General features: G+C 36.6%; 2 protein-coding genes across 2 annotated transcripts in view; both read right to left on the bottom strand.

Moving 5' to 3' along the window:
• LOC133639676 (tetraspanin-5) overlaps nt 1-4,981 on the bottom strand; it is a 36,755-nt gene extending 31,774 nt beyond the window's left edge. Inside the window, exon 1 of the mRNA XM_062033188.1 lies at nt 4,528-4,981. Within this exon, the coding sequence (XP_061889172.1) occupies nt 4,528-4,611 (84 nt within the window). The 5' untranslated portion in view covers nt 4,612-4,981. The remainder of the gene's footprint in view (nt 1-4,527) is intronic.
• Nucleotides 4,982-7,622: 2,641 nt separating this feature from the next.
• LOC133639675 (alkaline ceramidase 2-like) overlaps nt 7,623-20,845 on the bottom strand; it is a 49,526-nt gene continuing 36,303 nt past the window's right edge. The window contains exons 5-6 of the mRNA XM_062033187.1: nt 19,724-19,861; nt 7,623-16,530 (exon numbers count right to left, since the gene is read on the bottom strand). Coding sequence (XP_061889171.1) covers nt 16,344-16,530; nt 19,724-19,861 — 325 coding nt within the window. The 3' untranslated portion in view covers nt 7,623-16,343. The remainder of the gene's footprint in view (nt 16,531-19,723; nt 19,862-20,845) is intronic.

Below are 20,845 nucleotides of genomic sequence, written 5' to 3'. Positions count from 1 at the left end.
TATTATTTATACACCTATAGTGATCACAGAGACAGCTTGTTTTTGTGTTACTGTATATATTTGTTTCTCTGAAAAATCCCACTTAATATACTTTGGGTAACAACAGTCAATATTTATTTAATTTAAATTTTTTAGGGGGGTAACAGTCAATATTTATTTATTTATTAAATTACTTTTTTTTTCTTCTATAATAAAAGTGAGCTTTTGTTAAACCAAATATTGTGTTTTTTTTTTCCATATACAACAACCTATCTGGACTCCATAAGAGAATCGATAAGGAATCGGTTCGATAAGAGGATTCGATAATAGGCTCGAACTCGATAATTTCTTATGTTAAAGAGGTTCATTTAGCCTACTAATGTGTATTTATAAATAGTTGATTTATATATTGTCAGGTACAAAACTTTACCTTACTAGCCTATATAAATCAACTATTTATAAATCGATAATTTCTTATCAAACATCATCCCTACTGGGGTATGTCAACTTTTGATCAGGATCATTTGGGTACTTTCTTTTGTCATTTTGATTTAAAAAGAGTAAACACAGTTGTTTGCCAATAAATAGCTTCACACAATCATTAAGCATGAGTGGAAGAAAGGTTTTTGTGTCATCATTCAGATTCTCTGAAGAATGGCCAAGAAATTATAAATTCTCCCAGGGTATGTCAACTTATGAGCACGACTGTGTATAATTTATACACACATACACCTTGGCCCCCAGGCACATTTTTTTCTCTAAATGGCCCCGAGTCAAAATATTTGCCCAGCTCTGCCCCATTGGGTCGGAGTGTGCCTTTTTACCGCATATAAACCTTGATTGTACCTTAAACATACTAGTATGAGGGGACTAAAGAGGCGGGATGTAAACAAGAGAAAGAAAAGATGGAGGCAGCAAGTGCAAGCTTTGTTGCGGTGATGAATAATCCTGTGGAAAACATCATAAACAACATCATCATCATCAGGTGTTAAAGGGAGAATGCTAAGTGACATCATAAACAACATCATCATCATCATCGGGTGTTGAAAGGAGAATGCTAAGTGACGTCAGTCCTTTCCATGGAGGACGTGGAAGACATCTACCTATTTGGAACTGTGATCGTGGGGCACCTGCTGATTGGGCTGGGCATTGCTCTGGTGTATCGTCAAATTCGTAAGACGATGGCAGCCACTCAAGGAGCCCAAAGGCTGTTCGTCGCAATGGACGGATTGGGCCGGGCTGTGGGAACACAGTCTGTGGCGATTTCTGGACTGAATTGTATATTGCATATTGTGTATATTGTGTTGTTTCTGTATATTGTGTTTTTAAATGCAAAGCACCTTAGGGAAGCAACCTAAATTCCGTTGGACCTGTACCTGTACATGTACAATGACAAATAAAGATCATTAATTCATTCAAGATGGATCACATCATGGAAAAGCTTGCTATAAAAGGAAGGTTTGGATATGAGAGCCAGCATGGACGAATAGAACAGACAAGTCATTGTTAATGCCTGTTCGAGAAAAAACTGAAATCCTTATCTACGATTTGACTCCCCCGAATGGCCTTGAGACAAGAACAGGCTGCTGTTCTGTAATCATCCCCTGAGGAATTTCAAAGATGGACCTCCCTCCCTCCTCAACGACACCTGGGAAACGAACTTTGCTTGCATTGCATGCAGAACGACTCTGGGCTTATGGACATTTACACTTCACCCAAAGACAATGGGCATATATACAAACACACTCCCCACCCACATCCAACGCCCCTAACCACCACTGCTTAATTCCTCTTCCGGGTTATGGACGGCTAGTAGCACTTTATAGCAGCAGGCCGGCCTCCATGGCCCCAAACCCCCCTCTGTTGCGAGTTGTTGTGATTATATGTAACATGTTTATGTGTGCTATGCTAAATTAGGTTTTTCCCTTGGACTCAGTCTGGACCCCCTTCCGAGGGTCCAGCCTTGGACTGATATTTTTTACTCTTCCCCCTTTACCTTTTTCCCACCTTTTTTAAAGGAGCGCCGTAAGTGGCTGATCCGTTGGCGGCCCCGTCTTGTCTCACTGTAAAGCAGGGGTCACCAACGCGGTGCCCGCGGGCACCAGGTAGCCCGTAAGGACCAGATGAGTAGCCCGCTGGCCTGTTCTAAAAATAGCTCAAATAGCAGCACTTACCAGTGAGCTGCCTCTATTTTTTAAATTGTATTTATTTACTAGCAAGCTGGTCTCGCTTTGCTCGACACTTTTAAATTCTAAGAGAGACAAAACTCAAATAGAATTTGAAAATCCAAGAAAATATTTTAAAGACTTGGTCTTCACTTGTTTAAATAAATTCATTTTTTTACTTTGCTTCTTATAACTTTCAGAAAGACAATTTTAGAGAAAAAAATACAACCTTAAAAAATGATTTTAGGATTTTTAAACACATATACCTTTTTACCTTTTAAATTCCTTCCTCTTCTTTCCTGACAATTTAAATCAATGTTCAAGTAAATTTATTTTTTTTATTGTAAAGAATAATACATAAATTTTAATTTAATTCTTCATTTTAGCTTCTGTTTTTTCGACAAAGAATATTTGTGAAATATTTCTTCAAACTTATTATGATTAAAATTCAAAAAAATGATTCTGGCAAATCTAGAAAATCTGTAGAATCAAATTCAAATCTTATTTCAAAGTCTTTTGAATTTCTTTTAAAATGTTTGTTCTGGAAAATCTAGAAGAAATAATGATTTGTCTTTGTTAGAAATATAGCTTGGTCCAATTTGTTATATATTCTAACAAAGTGCAGATTGGATTTTAACCTATTTAAAACATGTCATCAAAATTCTAAAAATTAATCTTAATCAGGAAAAATTACTAATGATGTTCCATAAATAATTTTTTTAATTTTTTCAAAAAGATTCGAATTAGCTAGTTTTTCTCTTCTTTTTTTCAGTGGAATTTTGAATTTTAAAGAGACGAAATTGAAGATAAACTATGTTTCAAAATGTAATTTTCATTTTTTTCGTGTTTTCTCCTCTTTTATAAAAATGTTAGTGGCTAGCTAGTTAAAATGGGATATTGTGATTTCACAAGACTGTCTTAGAAGTGATCATTTGAAAATGTTCAATTTGAAAAATGTGCACTTAAGAGAAAATATAAAAATAAAGTGTCGCATATTGATATTTATCTGTTTCTATATATATTTATTGTGAGAAATCATTAAGATAATCAGTGTTTCCACAAAGATAAATATTAATTATTAATAATAACATAGAGTTAAAGGTAAATTGAGCAAATTGGCTATTTCTGGCAATTTATTTAAGTGTGTATCAAACTGGTAGCCCTTCGCATTAATCACTACCCAAGAAGTAGCTCTTGCTTTCAAAAAGGTCGGTGACCCCTGCTGTAACGTATGTCTGCTCTTAGTGGGACTGTGCCCAAAATGACATTTCAGTTTTTATGTATGTTAAAGAATGGACAATAATAAAGCATCTTGCATAAACAACATCATCATCATCAGGCGTTAAAAGGAGAATGCTAAGTGACATCATCATCAGGTGTTAAAGGGAGAATGCTAAGTGACGTCATAAACAACAACATCATCATCTTCAGGTGTTAAAGGGAGAATGCTAAGTGACGTCATAAACAACATCATCATCTTCAGGTGTATTTATAGTCATAAACAACATCATCATCATCAGGTGTTAAAGGGAGAATGCTAAGTGACGTCATAAACAACAACATCATCATCTTCAGGTGTTAAAGGGAGAATGCTAAGTGACGTCATAAACAACATCATCATCTTCAGGTGTATTTATAGTCATAAACAACATCATCATCATCAGGTGTTAAAGGGAGAATGCTAAGTGACGTCATAAACAACAACATCATCTTCAGGTGTTAAAGGGAGAATGCTAAGTGATGTCATGAACAACATCATCATCTTCAGGTGTTAAAGGGAGAATGCTAAGTGACGTCATGAACATCATCATCATCATCTTCAGGTGTATCTATAGTCATAAACAACACCATCATCATCATCATCAGGTGTTAAAGGGAGAATGCTAAGTGACTCACAAACATCATCATCATCTTCAGGTGTTAAAGGGAGAATGCTAAGTGACATCATGAACATCATCATCATCATCTTCAGGTGTATTTATAGTCATAAACAACAACATCATCATCATCAGGTGTTAAAGGGAGAATGCTAAGTGACGTCATGAACAACATTATCATCTTCAGGTATTAAAGGGAGAATGCTAAGTGACGTCATAAACAACATCATCATCTTCAGGTGTTAAAGGGAGAATGCTAAGTGACGTCATAAACAACAACATCATCATCATCAGGTGTTAAAGGGAGAATGCTAAGTGACGTCATGAACAACATCATCATCTTCAGGTGTTAAAGGGAGAATGCTAAGTGACGTCATAAACAACAACATCATCATCATCAGGTGTTAAAGGGAGAATGCTAAGTGACGTCATGAACAACATCATCATCTTCAGGTGTTAAAGGGAGAATGCTAAGTGAGGACACCAAGATACCAGCCAGCACTTACCCAGAAGATGATGTTGAAGCCGAAGATGAAGTACTTGATGCAGCAGCTCACTTCCTGAGCCTTGAAATGCTTCCCCGACATCATGTTTGCGTCCCAACAGCCAACAATCACGTCGACGGTTGGACGAGCGACGGACGCTTAGTGGCAAACACAACCTTTTATCGACGTTCGACGTCTCATTCCAGCCAGCGTCCGTGTTTCAGCTCCAAAAAGGAGCGATTGGGACGTCTTGTCGTCGCCAGCTCTCACTCGCCGGTGTGAAATATGTCCGTTAAGAGGTGTTGTTGGAAGGAGAGCGTGTAAAAAGATGTCTGACGAGCAGAGGTGTAGTTGGAAGGAGAGCGTGTAAAAAGATGTCTGACGAGCAGAGGTGTTGTCGGAGGGCGAGACGAAGCCGCAGAATTCAAGCAAAGATGAAAAATGACGAGTTTCTATTTGAGCACAATGTTTGACACGGCGGTTTGATTGACGCGGGCGGAAACCAATGAGGCTGCGGATTGGTCCCAGGGGGCGGGACTTCCTCAGCCGGGGACTTTATTGACATCATTATGCTTTTAACTGATAAATAATCATCATTAAGAATGTATTGGTGTACAATTACATGTACTTAAATAATTATTAATTGTCTATATCTTTATAAAATAATTATTCACTATAGCAGTTTTTATTAATAACATTTTTGTTTTTTTTAAAGTGAGACGAGAGGCCTTCGCTGGCAGGTGCAGCAGTTCGATAAAAAAAAAAAAAAAATTAATAAAAAAAAAAAAAAAATGTATTCATTTGATAAGGAAATTAAATACAGGTACTGAGAAAAAAGACACTTTTTTAAAGTACTGTAGTAGACCTAAGTATTCATTAAGTACCACCATAATGACAACATTAAATACAGTAGTGTAGTAGACCTAAGTATTCATTAAGTACCACCATAATGACAACATTAAATACAGTAGTGTAGTAGACCTAAGTATTCATTAAGTACCACCATAATGACAACATTAAATACAGTAGTGTAGTAGACCTAAGTATTCATTAAGTACCACCATAATGACAACATTAAATACAGTAGTGTAGTAGACCTAAGTATTCATTAAGTACCACCATAATGACAACATTAAATACAGTAGTGTAGTAGACCTAAGTATTCATTAAGTACCACCATAATGACAACATTAAATACAGTAGTGTAGTAGGTCTAAGTATTCATTAAGTACCACCATGACATCATTAAATACAGTAGTGTAGTAGACCTAAGTATTCATTAAGTACCACCATAATGACATCATTAAATACAGTAGTGTAGTAGACCTAAGTATTCATTAAGTACCCCCATAATGACAACATTAAATACAGTAGCGTAGTAGACCTAAGTATTCATTAAGTACCACCATAATGACAACATTAAATACAGTAGTGTAGTAGACCTAAGTATTCATTAAGTACCACCATAATGACATCATTAAATACAGTAGTGTAGTAGACCTAAGTATTCATTAAGTACCACCATAATGACAACATTAAATACAGTAGTGTAGTAGGTCTAAGTATTCATTAAAAACAAGGCAGATGTTTTATTTAAGAAGTATATTTAATATTTTGGGCCAGTGTAACATTACACACAGTTTGAACAGTAACACTTTGATAAGTGTTCGAGTCACGTTATTACAATATTGAATTAGGTGATTCACTTTTAAGCGTTGGATAAAATAAAGAAAACAATTACAAATTATTAGATTACTTATTTTCAAAGTTTTTGTTTGACTGGGACTCTTCCGTGTCCCGGGATTAAATTTGAGGGGAACTATAAAGGTTAAAAAAATAATTTATATATTGTGTTGGTTTGGAAAATGAAAAGTATCAAAAAGGCCCCCGCCTTGTTTAATTTGTGGACTAAGTTTGGACTGCTTTGGAAAAAATTATATAGAAAATTGGGTTATATTTTAGTATTTGGTGCTAAAAGGATATAGCTTTTTAAAATCTTACAAATCCAGTATGTAGTATTATTTCTACAAAAAGATCATTCGTTCTGAAACTGGAGACGATCAGGCTGACATTGATTGGTTGTTCTATGAACGAGACGGATCTCCATTTTAACCCTGATTGAAACACAATTGAAGTGTGGGTGGTTGATGAGCCTTTTGTGTGCTTATGTGTTGCTATATCTCTCTAAGGCTGCCTGTGGTTTCTTACTTGACTTATTATATTTGTATTCGACTAGTTCAGGGGTCGGCAACCCAAAATGTTGAAAGAGCCATATTGGACCAAAAATACAAAAACAAATCTGTCTGGAGCCGCAAAAAATTAAAAGCCATATTACATGTGTCATGAGATATAAATGTAATTAAGAGGACTTAAAGGAAACTAAATGACCTCAAATATAGCTACAAATGAGGGATAAATGTACACATCGCTAGCCTAAATAGCATGTTAGCATCGATTAGCTTGCAGTCAAGCAGTGACCAAATATGTCTGATTAGCACTCCACACAAGTCAATAAGATCAACAAAACTCACCTTTGTGCACTCATGCACAACGTTAAAAGTGTGGTGGACAAAATGAGACAGAAAAAGAAGTGGCATAAAACACATCCTAGAAAGTCGGAGAAAGTTATGCATGTAAACAAACTATACGGTGAGTTCAAGGACCGCCAAAATAAGTAGGACAAAACGGCGCTCGCCAAATACTTGAATCAGTGAAGAATGTTTAATATAAACAGTGTGATTTATAACAATTAGCGAGGTTTGTGTCATGTTTGTCCTCCTGCAGAAAACATTCTAAAACAAAAAAAAAAAGATTTTTTTCCCCTCATCTTTTTCCATTCTTCATACATTTTTGAAAAATCTCCAGAGAGCCACTAGGGCGGCGCTAAAGAGCCGCATGCGGCTCTAGAGCCGCGGGTTGCCGACCCCCGGACTAGTTGATGGGAAAACAGCATTTGATGTATGCTACACAACTTATGTCACTTGTGTCTGAAAATCAACAAACAAAAAAAGATAATCCACTGTACTGTACTGTACTGTACATGAGCCGTACTGTAAATCAACGAAGTGGAACAAGTCTGCCCCCTAGTGGACAAAAGACACCAGGCGAACTCAATTGGCTCAATTTATTGCATAAAAAAAGTACCAATGTTATATATGCTATTACAAATATTTGTTTATAAAACAGCATAAATTATGAAAATAAATATTTCTTTTGTGCTGCCAACGAAAGAAAAAGAACAACTTACCTTATAAACACTTGATAAATACGAATGTGCTCACATTGCCAATACTGTCCAGGACTTCTGGAGGCCACGTTGAAAAATAGAAGAGCATTTGGCAATACAAAGGAAGTAAATATAGGCTATCAAAAGCATTCATTCATTCATTCTACTCCTCATCCTCATCCTTCATCATTCCTCTTCCTATGTCGTTATTTGGACGGGAGGTTTTGGTGACCATGTTAGCTTTAAAGCAATGTTTCCCTTTTACATCCCTAATAGACTTTCACTTCATTTTCAGCCAAATAATGACAGTAAAATCTGTCTGAATATGTTACCCATACAAAAAAATAATTAAAAAAAATGGTCTTGATGCATTCATAACGCCAGGAAGATTAGCATAAACCAGGGCTGCCCAAACATTTTGCCTGCAAAGGCCAAAGTGAGAATGTGCCAAAGATCCGCGAGCCAAACACTGATTTTTAACCATGTGAGGAATTTAGCCTCATGTAGAAATAAATATAAGATCGCAGTTATTGTCGCACAGCAGTGTGTCTAACTCAGTTGATGTACAAATCTGCATCTTTTATGTACGGAGGCCCAAAGCAGTGAAGTTGTGTAAATGCTAAATAAAAAGAGACTACAACAAATCCTTTTCAACTTATATTCAATGGAATGGACTGCAAAGACAAGATATTTCATGTTGGAATTGGTCAAGTTTGTTATTTTTTGCAAATATTAGCTCATTTGGAATTTGATGCCTGCAACATGTTTCAAAAAAGCTGGCACAAGTGGCAAAAAAGACTTGAGGAATTGTTTTTGGAAACTGTGGGCGTCGTGTCCTCTGGAAAAAAAACAGAAAAGAACCATCCGGATTAAAAGGGGGGTGTATTAGTGGCCAAGACATGGGTAACTTACACATCTGTGAAGGCACCATTAATGCTGAAAGGTACATACAGCTTTTGGCGCAACATATGTTGTTATCATGGACGCCCCTGCTTATTTCAGCAAGACAATGCCAAGCCAGGTGTTACAACAGTCATAGTAAAAGAGTGTGGGTACTAGACTGGCCTGCCTGTAGTCCAGACATTGAAAATGTGTGGCAGCTAAAATATGAGAAGGGAGACTGTTGAGCAACTTAAGCTGTACATCAAGCAAGAATGGGAAAGAATTCCACGTCAAAAATGTGTCTCCTCACTTCCCAAACCTTTACTGAGTGTTGTTAAAAGGAAAGGCCATGTAACACACTGGTAAAAATGCCTTTTATGCAATGTGTTGCTGCCATTCAATTCTAAGTTCATGATTATTTGCAAAGTTTCTCAGTGTGAACATGAAATATCTTGTCTTTGCAGTCTATTAATTGAACATACACTACCGTTCAAAAGTTTGGGGTCACCCAAACAATTTAGTGGAATAGCCTTCATTTCTAAGAACAAGAATAGACTGTGGAGTTTCAGATGAAAGTTCTCTTTTTCTGGCCATTTTGAGCGTTTAATTGAGCCCCACAAACGTGATGCTCCAGAAACTCAATGTGCTCAAAGGAAGGTCCGTTTTGTAGCTTCTGTAACGAGCTAAAGTGTTTTCAGATGTGTGAACATGATTGCACAAGGGTTTTCTAATCATCAATTAGCCTTCTGAGCCAATGAGCAAACACATTGTACCATTAGAACACTGGAGTGATAGTTGCTGGAAATGGGCCTCTATACACCTATGTAGATATTGCACCAAAAAGCAGACATTTACAGCTAGAATAGTCATTTAGCACATTAGCAATGTATAGAGTGTATTTCTGTAAAGTTAAGACTAGTTGAAAGTTATCTTCATTGAAAAGTACAGTGCTTTTCCTTCAAAAATAAGGACATTTACATGTGACCCCAAACTTTGGAACACTAGTGTAAGTTGAAAAGGATTTGTTGTATTCTCTTTTTATTTACCATTTACACAACTTCACTGCTTTTGTACATTTCTAACCTGAAAAACATTCAAAAATGTCATTTTCTGCAGATGTTGGCCATTTCCTGGTGTTGTTCAGTAAGCAGCTCCTCCTAGAGATTTTTTTATCCGCTGGCTTTCAAACTGGACCCAGCCAGCCAGGTCAGACGTGTGCAGGATGCTACATTTCAAAGCCTTTTGGTTTTCATTACAGGACGTGGGCGTCAAAAAGTCTCGACTTGACCCTAGAGCAGGGGTTCCTGAATATAAATGCAACTAGTTAACCTGTAAAAAGAAAACAAAAATCTATAGATTTTATGATTAAAAATCATTTTGGATTGTTTGTGTGTCCTCTCAGATGCTCTGTTGATTGCTACTCTGAATGTTGCCGGGCCGGGTTTGGTTTTGGAATTGGAATTGTATTATTATGGCGTTGTTGGACTGATTAATAGAAAATAAAAATTAAAAAAAACTGGCAGCTCAGTCACCGGAATTGTACCTTACTAGAGATGTCCGATAATATCGGTCTGCCGATATTATCGGCCGATAAATGCGTTAAAATGTAATATCGGAAATTATCAGTATCGTTTTTTTTTATTATCAGTATCGTTTTTTGTTGTTGTTTTTTTTAAATTTAATTGACATAAAAAACACAAGATACTTACAATTAGTGCACCAACCCAAAAAACCTCCCTCCCCCATTCATAATCATTCACACAAAAGGGTTGTTTCTTTCTGTTATTAATATTCTGCTCCCTACATTATATATCAATATATATCAATACAGTCTGCAAGGGATACAGTCCGTAAGCACACATGATTGTGCGTGCTGCTGCTCCACTAATAGTACTAACCTTTAACACTTCATTTTACAAATTTTTATTAATTACTAGTTTCTATGTAACTGTTTTTATATTGTTTTACTTTCTTTTTTTATTCAAAAAAATGTTTTAAATTTATTTATCTTATTTTATTTGATTCATTTTTTAAAAAAGTACCTTATCTTCACCATAACTGGTTGCCCAAATTAGGCATAATAATTAGAGATGTCCGATATCTGCCGATATTATCGGCCGATAAATGCGTTAAAATGTAATATCGGAAATTATCGGTATCGTTTTTTTTAATTATCAGTATCGTTTTTTTTTTTTTTTTTTTTTTCTTGTTTTTTTTTTTATTAAATCCACATAAAAAACACAAGATACACTTACAATTAGTGCACCAACCCAAAAAACCTCCCTCCCCCATTTACACTCATTCACACAAAAGGGTTGTTTCTTTCTGTTATTAATATTCTGGTTCCTACATTATATATCAATATATATCAATACAGTCTGCAAGGGATACAGTCCGTAAGCACACATGATTGTGCGTGCTGCTGCTCCACTAATAGTACTAACCTTTAACACTTCATTTTACAAATTTTTATTAATTACTAGTTTCTATGTAACTGTTTTTATATTGTTTTACTTTCTTTTTTTATTCAAAAAAATGTTTTAAATTTATTTATCTTATTTTATTTGATTCATTTTTTAAAAAAGTACCTTATCTTCACCATAACTGGTTGCCCAAATTAGGCATAATAATTAGAGATGTCCGATATCTGCCGATATTATCGGCCGATAAATGCGTTAAAATGTAATATCGGAAATTATCGGTATCGTTTTTTTTAATTATCAGTATCGTTTTTTTTTTTTTTTTTTTTTTCTTGTTTTTTTTTTATTAAATCCACATAAAAAACACAAGATACACTTACAATTAGTGCACCAACCCAAAAAACCTCCCTCCCCCATTTACACTCATTCACACAAAAGGGTTGTTTCTTTCTGTTATTAATATTCTGGTTCCTACATTATATATCAATATATATCAATACAGTCTGCAAGGGATACAGTCCGTAAGCACACATGATTGTGCGTGCTGCTGCTCCACTAATAATACTAACCTTTAACACTTCATTTTACTCATTTTCATTCATTACTAGTTTCTATGTAACTGTTTTTATATTGTTTTACTTTCTTTTTTATTCAAGAAAATGTTTTTAATTTATTTATCTTATTTTATTTGATTCATTTTTTTTTAAAAGTACCTTATCTTCACCATACCTGGTTGCCCAAATTAGGCATAATAATGTGTTAATTCCACGACTGTATATATCGGTTGATATCGGTATCGGTAATTAAAGAGTTGGACAATATCGGCAAAAAGCCATTATCGGACATCCCTATACCTTACATTTGTTGGTGTTGTTACACCGCATGACTGTAAATGGAACAACTGTTGTTTTTGACTGAGCTGCCAGTTTGTTTTGTACACTGCATGACTACAACTTACACAAACTGCATGACTACAACTTACACAAACTGCATGACTACAACTTACACAAACAGTACCACTTTTATATTTACGGCACAATTCTGGCGACTGAGCTGCTACTTTTTTACCGTAAAATCTACGTTCGCTGTTTTTAAAATGTCAAAATGATGATTTTACCTCCAACTTCTGGCAACTGAGCTGCCAGTTGTTGGGGTTTTTTTACAGTAAAATCTGCTGCCTTTTTTTTTAACAGTGTAGGCTGGCGGTCTTGGCGTCCATGATTGTGCAGCTTGCAAGACGCCACTATAAATATGTGCCAACGGGCCACATTTGGGCATCCCTGGCATGAACATGTGCATAGGAGGATTGTGCATCTTTCTTTCCTTTAGCATCCAGTTGGATTTTGGCTTGTTCATACACATGTGCCATACTTTTTGTAAGTATACCATCTAAAATACTGAACACACCCTAGAGCAGTGTTTTTCAACCTTTTTTGAGCCGAGGCACATTTTTTTGCGTTGAAAACATCCGGAGGCACACCACCAGCAGAAATCAGTAAAAAACGAAACTCAGTTGACAGTAAAAAGTCCTCACAAGTGTTGGATATGACTTCAAAGGCCTACTGAAAGCCACTACTAGCGACCACGCAGTCTGATAGTTTATATATCAATGATGAAATCTTAACATTATAACACATGCCAATACGGCCGGGTTAACTTATAAAGTGACATTTTAAATTTGCCGCTAAACTTCCGGTTCGAAACGCCTCTGAGGATGACGTATGCGCGTGACGTAGCCCGGGGAACACGGGTATGCCTTCCACATTGAAGCCAATACGAAAAAGCTCTGTTTTCATTTCATAATTCCACAGTATTCTGGACATCTGTGTTGGTGAATCTGTTGCAATCATGTTCATTGCATTATGGAGAAAGAAGCTGAGCAAGCAAAGAAGAAAGTTGTCGGTGCGAAATGGACGTATTTTTCGAACGTAGTCAGCCACAACAGTACACAGCCGGCGCTTCTTTGTTTACATTCCCGAAAGATGCAGTCAAGATGGAAGAACTCGGACAACAGAGACTCTAACCAGGAGGACTTTTGACTTGGATACACAGACGCCTGTAGAGAACTGGGACAACACAGACTCTTACCAGGATTACTTTGATTTGGATGACAAAGACGCAGACGTGCTACTGTGAGTATGCAGCTTTGGCTTCTAAACATTTGATCGCTTGACCGTATGTGCGCAACTTTTTTTTGCGTATATACGTAACTTTTTAAAATATATAAGCTTTATGAACCTTGGGTTAGGTGAACGGTCTTTTGGGCTGAGTGATTGTGTGTGTTGATCAGGTGTTTGAATTGTATTGGCGTGTTCTATGGAGCAAGGAGCTAGCAGAGGAGCTAGGAGCTAGCATAACAAACACGCAGGTGTTTTTATGCAGGATTAATTTGTGGCATATTAAATATAAGCCTGGTTGTGTTGTGGCTAATAGAGTAAATATATGTCTTGTGTTTATTTACTGTTGTAGTCATTCCCAGCTGAATATCAGGTCACTCTCACAGCATCTTCCCTATCTGAATAGCTTCAACTCTCCACTAGTCCTTCACTTGCACTTTCCTCATCCACAAATCTTTCATCCTCGCTCAAATTAATGGGGAAATTGTCGCTTTCTCGGTCCGAATCTCTCTCACTTCATGCGGCCATCATTGTAAACAATAGGGAACTTTGCGTATATGTTCAACTGACTACGTCACGCTACTTCCGCTAGGGGCAAGCCTTTTTATTATCAGATACCAAAAGTTGCGATCTTTATCGTCGTTGTTCTATACTAAATCCTTTCAGCAAAATTTTGGCAATATCGCGAAATGATCAAGTATGACACATAGAATAGATCTGCTATCCCCGTTTAAATAAAAAAAATCATTTCAGTAGGCCTTTAAAGCATAACCAAGCATGCATGACTATAGCTCTTGTCTCAAAGTAGGTGTACTGTCACCACCTGTCACATCTCATTGGACTTATTTGGAGTTTTTTGCTGTTTAGTTCTTGTCTTGCGCTCCGATTTTTGGTGGCTTTCTCTCTTTTTTTGGTATTTTCCTGTAGCAGTTTCATGTCTTCCTTTGAGCGACATTTCCCGCGTCTACTTTGTTTACGCAATCAAGACTATTTCAGTTGTTTTTATCCTTCTTTGTGGGGACATTGTTGACTGTCATGTCATGTTGTATCAAAGTAACAGTGGTACTATTGTATTGTTAGTGTACAGGAGCTTTTCTTGTTTTTGTTTGTATAGTATTGTTCTTGTATTATATTGTTTATGTAAAACGTGGAATGAGTGAGAGGGGTTGGGATATTATAAGCATCTGCTTCATCCAACCCCTTTTCAAGCCTTGCATAAATGTCTCTGCCAAAATGTAAAAAAAATAAATAAATAAAAATGTTTTGTTGTACTGTGCAGGTTTGAAATAAATACTTCAAATAAAAAAAATAAAAATGTTCGGATGTACATTGTGGACGCCGTCTTTGCTCCGCAGTAAGTCTTTGCTGTCGTCCAGCATTCTGTTTTTGTTTACTTTGTAGCCAGTTCAGTTTTAGTTTGGTTCCGCATAGCCTTCCCTAAGCTTCAATGCCTCTTCTTAGGGGCGCTCACCTTTTGTTTATTTTTGGTTTAAGCATTAGATACCTATTTACCTTCACACTGCCTCCCGCTGTTTCAGACATTTACGAAGCAATTAGCTACCAGCTGCCACCTACTGATATGGAAGAGTATTACACGGTTACTCTGCCTAGCTTTAGACAGCACCGACACTCAACAACAACACATCATTTGCGGATTATAATTACTGGTTTGCATAAAATATTTGAAACCCAAATAGGTGAAATTAGATCATCTCCCACGGCACACCAGACTGTATCTAGTTCTTGTCTTGTGCTCCGATTTTTGGTGGCTTTCTCTCTTTTTTTGGTATTTTCCTGTAGCAGTTTCATGTCTTCCTTCGAGCGACATTTCCCGCGTCTACTTTGTTTACGCAATCAAGACTATTTCAGTTGTTTTTAATCCTTCTTTGTGGGGACATTGTTGACTGTCATGTCATGTTGTATCAAAGTAACAGTGGTACTATTGTATTGTTAGTGTACAGGAGCTTTTCTTGTTTTTGTTTGTATAGTATTGTTCTTGTATTATATTGTTTATGTTACACGTGGAATGAGTGAGAGGGGTTGGGATATTATAAGCATCTGCTTCATCCAACCCCTTTTCAAGCCTTGCATAAATGTCTCTGCCAAAATGTAAAAAAAAATAAAAATAAAAATGTTTTGTTGTACTGTGCAGGTTCGAAATAAATACTTCAATAAATAAAAAAAAAATGTTCGGATGTACATTGTGGACGCCGTCTTTGCTCCGCAGTAAGTCTTTGCTGTCGTCCAGCATTCTGTTTTTGTTTACTTTGTAGCCAGTTCAGTTTTAGCTTCGTTCCGCATAGCCTTCCCTAAGCTTCAATGCCTCTTCTTAGGGGCGCTCACCTTTTGTTTATTTTTGGTTTAAGCATTAGATACCTATTTACCTTCACGCTGCCTCCCGCTGTTTCAGACATCTACGAAAGCAATTAGCTACCGGCTGCCACCTACTGATATGGAAGAGTATTACACGGTTACTCTGCCCAGCTCTAGACAGCACCGACACTCAACAACGACACATCATTTGCGGATTATAATTACTGGTTTGCATAAAATATTTGAAACCCAAATAGGTGAAACTAGATCATCTCCCACGGCACACCAGACTGTATCTAGTGTGCCGCGGCACAGTGGTTGAAAAAGACTGCCCTAGAGAACATGGTAGGATCAATAAATCAAACAAAAAAGAGGATTAGAAAGTTACTTCTAGCTTAAGAAGTAATAAAAACCAAAAACCCATATTGACCTGAAATGTTGTCTGCTATTTGTCACTAAAAGGATATCTATGAACCTTCAGTACATATTCCAGTACATTCAACGTTGGTTACATGGCTCTTCATTCATTGTTCTCTAATATATGGGTTATTCCTAAAGTAAACAGCATTCCAATCGCATGCTGGGTCTAACGACAGAGTTGCATGATAGCAGTTAGCAGTGCATTGTTGTCACTAATGCTGGTTGACTGCACCCAAGAGATGCGAGGCAGTGGAATACTGAGTTCCTGTGGCAGGTAAACCACGTGGACTGAAGCATCAAATGCGTAATACTTTCATGGACCATCACATGCGTTGTTTCCAGCATGGTAGGATAGGAGCGCCACATGGCTAGTGGCACATGTTGCTGGCAGAAGCACTGCTGGGTAATAAAGACCACCTGCGTCATCCAGGTGAGCAACCTGAAAGTGCGCAGGCGACCTTAAGTCACCTTGATAGTGGACTTCTTGTGCACGAAGAGGAAGGAGACGTAAGGGACGCCAATGAAGGCCCACTTCTCGTTGGGCCAGAACATGATGACGGGGCCTCGCTCGGGGGCCTCGTAGGCCACGTCGAAGTAGGCGAAGCAGACGCAGCCCAAGTAGGAGGCCAGACAGATGAGGATGTGCCTACACAGTGACAGGGAACACAAGGTCAGCACGCTTCAAACTCATCCTGGGGATGACATTTGGGTGTGGTCACAGGACTAAGAAGCAGAGGTGAGGCAACGTCAAAGCAGTCGGACTTATTCTCTACAACTTTCTCTTTCTGCCCTCCTTTGGGAAATGTCCAATTATTCTCTGTCCCCTCTTAAACCAAGCAATGTTGTCCATTGATTTGTATCCTCTCTATTTATATACTATTTGTATACAGTATGTCCACTGTTTAAACCAAGCAATGTTGTCCATTGATTTGTATTCTCTATTTATATACTATTTATATACAGTATGTCCACTGTTTAAACCAAGAGTTATTCCTGTTGCTTGTATATAATCTCCATTTTTGTTGTCCCCTCTTAAACCAAGCAATGTTGTTCATTGATTTGTATTCTCTCTATTTATATACAGTATGTCCACTGTTTAAACCAAGAGTTATTCATGTTGCTTGTTTTCTAATCTCCATTTTTGTTGTCCCCTCTTAAACCAAGCAATGCTACTAATGTTGTTCATTGATTTGTATTCTCTCTATTTATATATATCCACTGTTTAAACCAAGAGGCAATGTTGTTATTCCTGTTGCTTGATTCTAATCTCCATTTTTGTTGTCCCCTCTTAAACCAAGCAATGCTACTCTTGTTGTTCATTGATTTTTTCTCTCTATTTATATATATCCACTGTTTAAACCAAGAGGCAATGTTGTTATTGCTGTTGCTTGTTGTTTTATTAGTTTAATCTCCTTTTTTGTTGTCCCCTCTTAATTCCAACGAAGCATTAGAAGGCAATGCTACTATTGAAGTTCATTGACTTTTTCACTCTCTATATCAGGGGTCAGCAACCTTTTTGAAACCAAGAGCTACTTCTTGGGTAGTGATTAATGCGAAGGGCTACCAGTTTGATACACACTTAAATAAATTGCCAGAAATAGCCAATTTGCTCAATTTACCTTTAACTCTATGTTATTATTAATAATTAATGATATTTACACTTAATTGAACGGTTTAAAAGAGGAGAAAACACGAAAAAAATGACAATTAAATTTTGAAACATAGTTTGTCTTCAATTTCGACTCTTTAAAATTCAAAATTCAACCGAAAAAAAGAAGATAAAAACTTTAAAAAATAATTTATGGAACATCATTAGTAATTTTTCCTGATTAAGATTAATTTTAGAATTTTGATGACATGTTTTAAATAGGTTAAAATCCAATCTACACTTTGTTAGAGTATATAGCAAATTGGACCAAGCTATATTTCTAACAAAGACAAATGACTATTTTTTCTAGATTTTCCAGAACAAAAATTTTAAAAAATATCAAAAGACTTCGAAATAAGATTTAAATTTGATTCTACAGATTTTGTGGATTTGCCAGAATAATTTTTTTGAATTTTAATCATAATAAGTTAAAAAAATATTTCACGAATATTCTTCGTCGGAAAAATAAAAGCTAAAATGAAGAATTAAATTAAAATCTATTTATTATTCTTTACAATAACAATTTTTTTTTTACTTGAACATTGATTTAAATTGTCAGGAAAGAAAAGGAAGGAATTTAAAAGGTAAAAAGGTATATGTGTTTAAAAATCCTAAAATCATTTTTAAGGTTGTATTTTTTCTCTAAAATTGTCTTTCTGAAAGTTATAAGAAGCAAAGTAAAAAAAATGAATGAATTTATTTAAACAAGTGAAGACCAAGTCTTTAAAATATTTTCTTGGATTTTCAAATTCTATTTGAGTTTTGTCTCTCTTAGAATTAAAAATGTCGGGCAAAGCGAGACCAGCTTGCTAGTAAATAAATACAATTTAAAAAATAGAGGCAGCTCACTTGTAAGTGCTGCTATTTGAGCTATTTTTAGAACAGGCCAGCGGGCTACTCATCTGGTCCTTACGGGCTACCTGGTGCCCGCGGGCATCGCGTTGGTGACCCTTGCTGTATTTTGTTTAAAACAAGAGGCAATGTTGTTATTGCTGTTGCTTGTTTTTAATCTCCATTTTTGTTGTCCCCTCTTAATTCCAACCAAGCATTAGAAGGCAATGCTACTCTTGTTGTTCATTGAATTGTATTCTCTCTATTTATATATGCTCATTGTTTAAACCAAGAGGCAGTGTTGTTATTCCTGTTGCTTGTTGTTTTATTATTTTAATCTCCATTTTTGTTGTCCCCTCCTAATTCCAACCAAGCATTAGAAGGCAATGCTACTATTGATGTTCATTGACTTTCTCTCTCTATTTTGTTTAAAACAAGAGGCAATATGGTTACTGCTGTTGCTTGTTTTTAATCTCCATTTTTGTTGTCCCCTCTTAAACTAAACTCAACCAAGCAATGCTACTATTGTTACTCATTGGACTTTATTCTCTATTTATATATACTCATTGTTTAAACCAAGAGGCAATGTTGTTATTGCTGTTGCTTGTTGTTTTATTAGTTTAATCTCCTTTTTTGTTGTCCCCTCCTAATTCCAACCAAGCATTAGAAGACAATGCTACTAATGTCGTTCATTGATTTTCTCTCTCTATTTATATATGCTCACTGTTTAAACCAAGAGGCAATGTTGTTATTGCTGTTGCTTGTTTTTAATCTCCATTTTGATGTCCCCTCTTAAACCAAACCAAGCACTAGAAAGCAACGCTACTATTGTTTTTAATGCTTTTAATCTCCATTTTGATGTCCCCTCTTAAACCAAACCACGCACTAGAAGGCAACGCTACTATTGTTTTTAATGCTTTTAATCTCCATTTGTGTTGTCCCCTCTTAAACTAAGCTGAACCAAGCAATACTAAGCAATATGTTTTTATTGTTGTAGCTGCTGTTGAATTGTGTTATTGATTTTCTTCTCTATTTTCTCTCTCACATGTCCCCTCTTAAATCAAGCCGGACAAGTTTGTGCTGCTTTTGTCCCCTCCTGTTTATCCACAGGTTCTGTTGACTTTTGTTATTGTTTGCTGCCCTCTATTTTCTCTCGGTTTACCTACCGCCAGCTTCCAGCATGTTATTGTTTTTTTTGTCTCAAAACCACGAGACTGAACTTCTGCTCACTTTCATTTTTGTCTTCATGGGTTGAACACCAAATGAAGCAACAATGAAATTGCCTAACTCATCAGAATTCCCTGATTATTCTGCTCGTCCCTGGCGTACGTCCATGCTTGTTGGTTGAGTGTGAGCTTACCAGGCACAGTGCAGGTAGGGAAAGTTGACCGACGACCACATTTCACAGAATATCTTGTCGCTGATCCAGCAGAGCAGAGCCAGCGCCCACCAGATCCCTGAGATCAGGCCCAGCTTGAACACACGTGGGTTTTCACACCTGTGACAAGCAGAGATAAGGCTGAGAAAGAAGGGTGTGCACCGTCTTGATCGGAGTTGCCTAACGTGCCTCACAATGCCACGCAATGTTTCAAGTTGACTATGGAGCAATCTCCCAGGTGGCTCGATTGATTGATTGAAACTTTTATTAGTAGGTTGCACCGTACAGTACATATTTATTAGTATATTGCACAGTACAGTACATATTTATTAGTAGATTACACAGTACAGTACATATTTATTAGTAGATTACACAGTACAGTACATATTTATTAGTAGATTACACAGTACAGTACATATTTATTAGTAGATTACACAGTACAGTACATATTTATTAGTAGATTACACAGTACAGTACATATTTCGTACGATTGACCACTAAATGGTAACACCCCAATAAGTTTTTCAACTTGTTAAAGTCGGGGTCCACGTTAAGGCTCTCAGGCCTCCCAGCCGTGTGCTGTTAAATGCTCTTTTTACTCAACTACTCTTTAGATCAGGCCTGGGCAATTATTTTGACCCAGGGGCCAAATTTAGTGTCTGGGGGCCGGTATATCTATTTTTTAGGAAAACTAATACAAAACCTCACAATAAAGTCTAATTGAATGCTAAAAATGTTATGACAGACCGCCTTATGAACGGAATGGAATTTTAAATTTTTCTATGAACGATAAAAACCTGAATATTGAGAACATAAGAACGTCACACCCCCCTCTCAATCGACATATTTTACAATCAAGCCACACCCACACTGCTTGGTGCCTCGTCTGATCTTCTGTGAGGTAGATTACCATAGTAACTAGAAGGGTTGTACGGTATACGGGTAATAGTATAGTACTGCGATACTAATGAATCATATTTAGGGCTGCAACAACTAATCAATTAAATCGATTAAAATAGATTATTAAAATAGTTGCCGATTAATTTAGTCATCGATTCGTTGGATCTATGCTTTGCGCATGCGCAGAGGTTTTTTTTATTTTTT

Source organism: Entelurus aequoreus, linkage group LG22 (assembly GCF_033978785.1).
Source record: "Entelurus aequoreus isolate RoL-2023_Sb linkage group LG22, RoL_Eaeq_v1.1, whole genome shotgun sequence".
NCBI classification, from domain to species: Eukaryota; Metazoa; Chordata; class Actinopteri; order Syngnathiformes; family Syngnathidae; genus Entelurus; species Entelurus aequoreus.
Note: the sequence above shows the minus strand (reverse complement) of the source record. Positions and strands in the feature narration are given on the sequence as shown.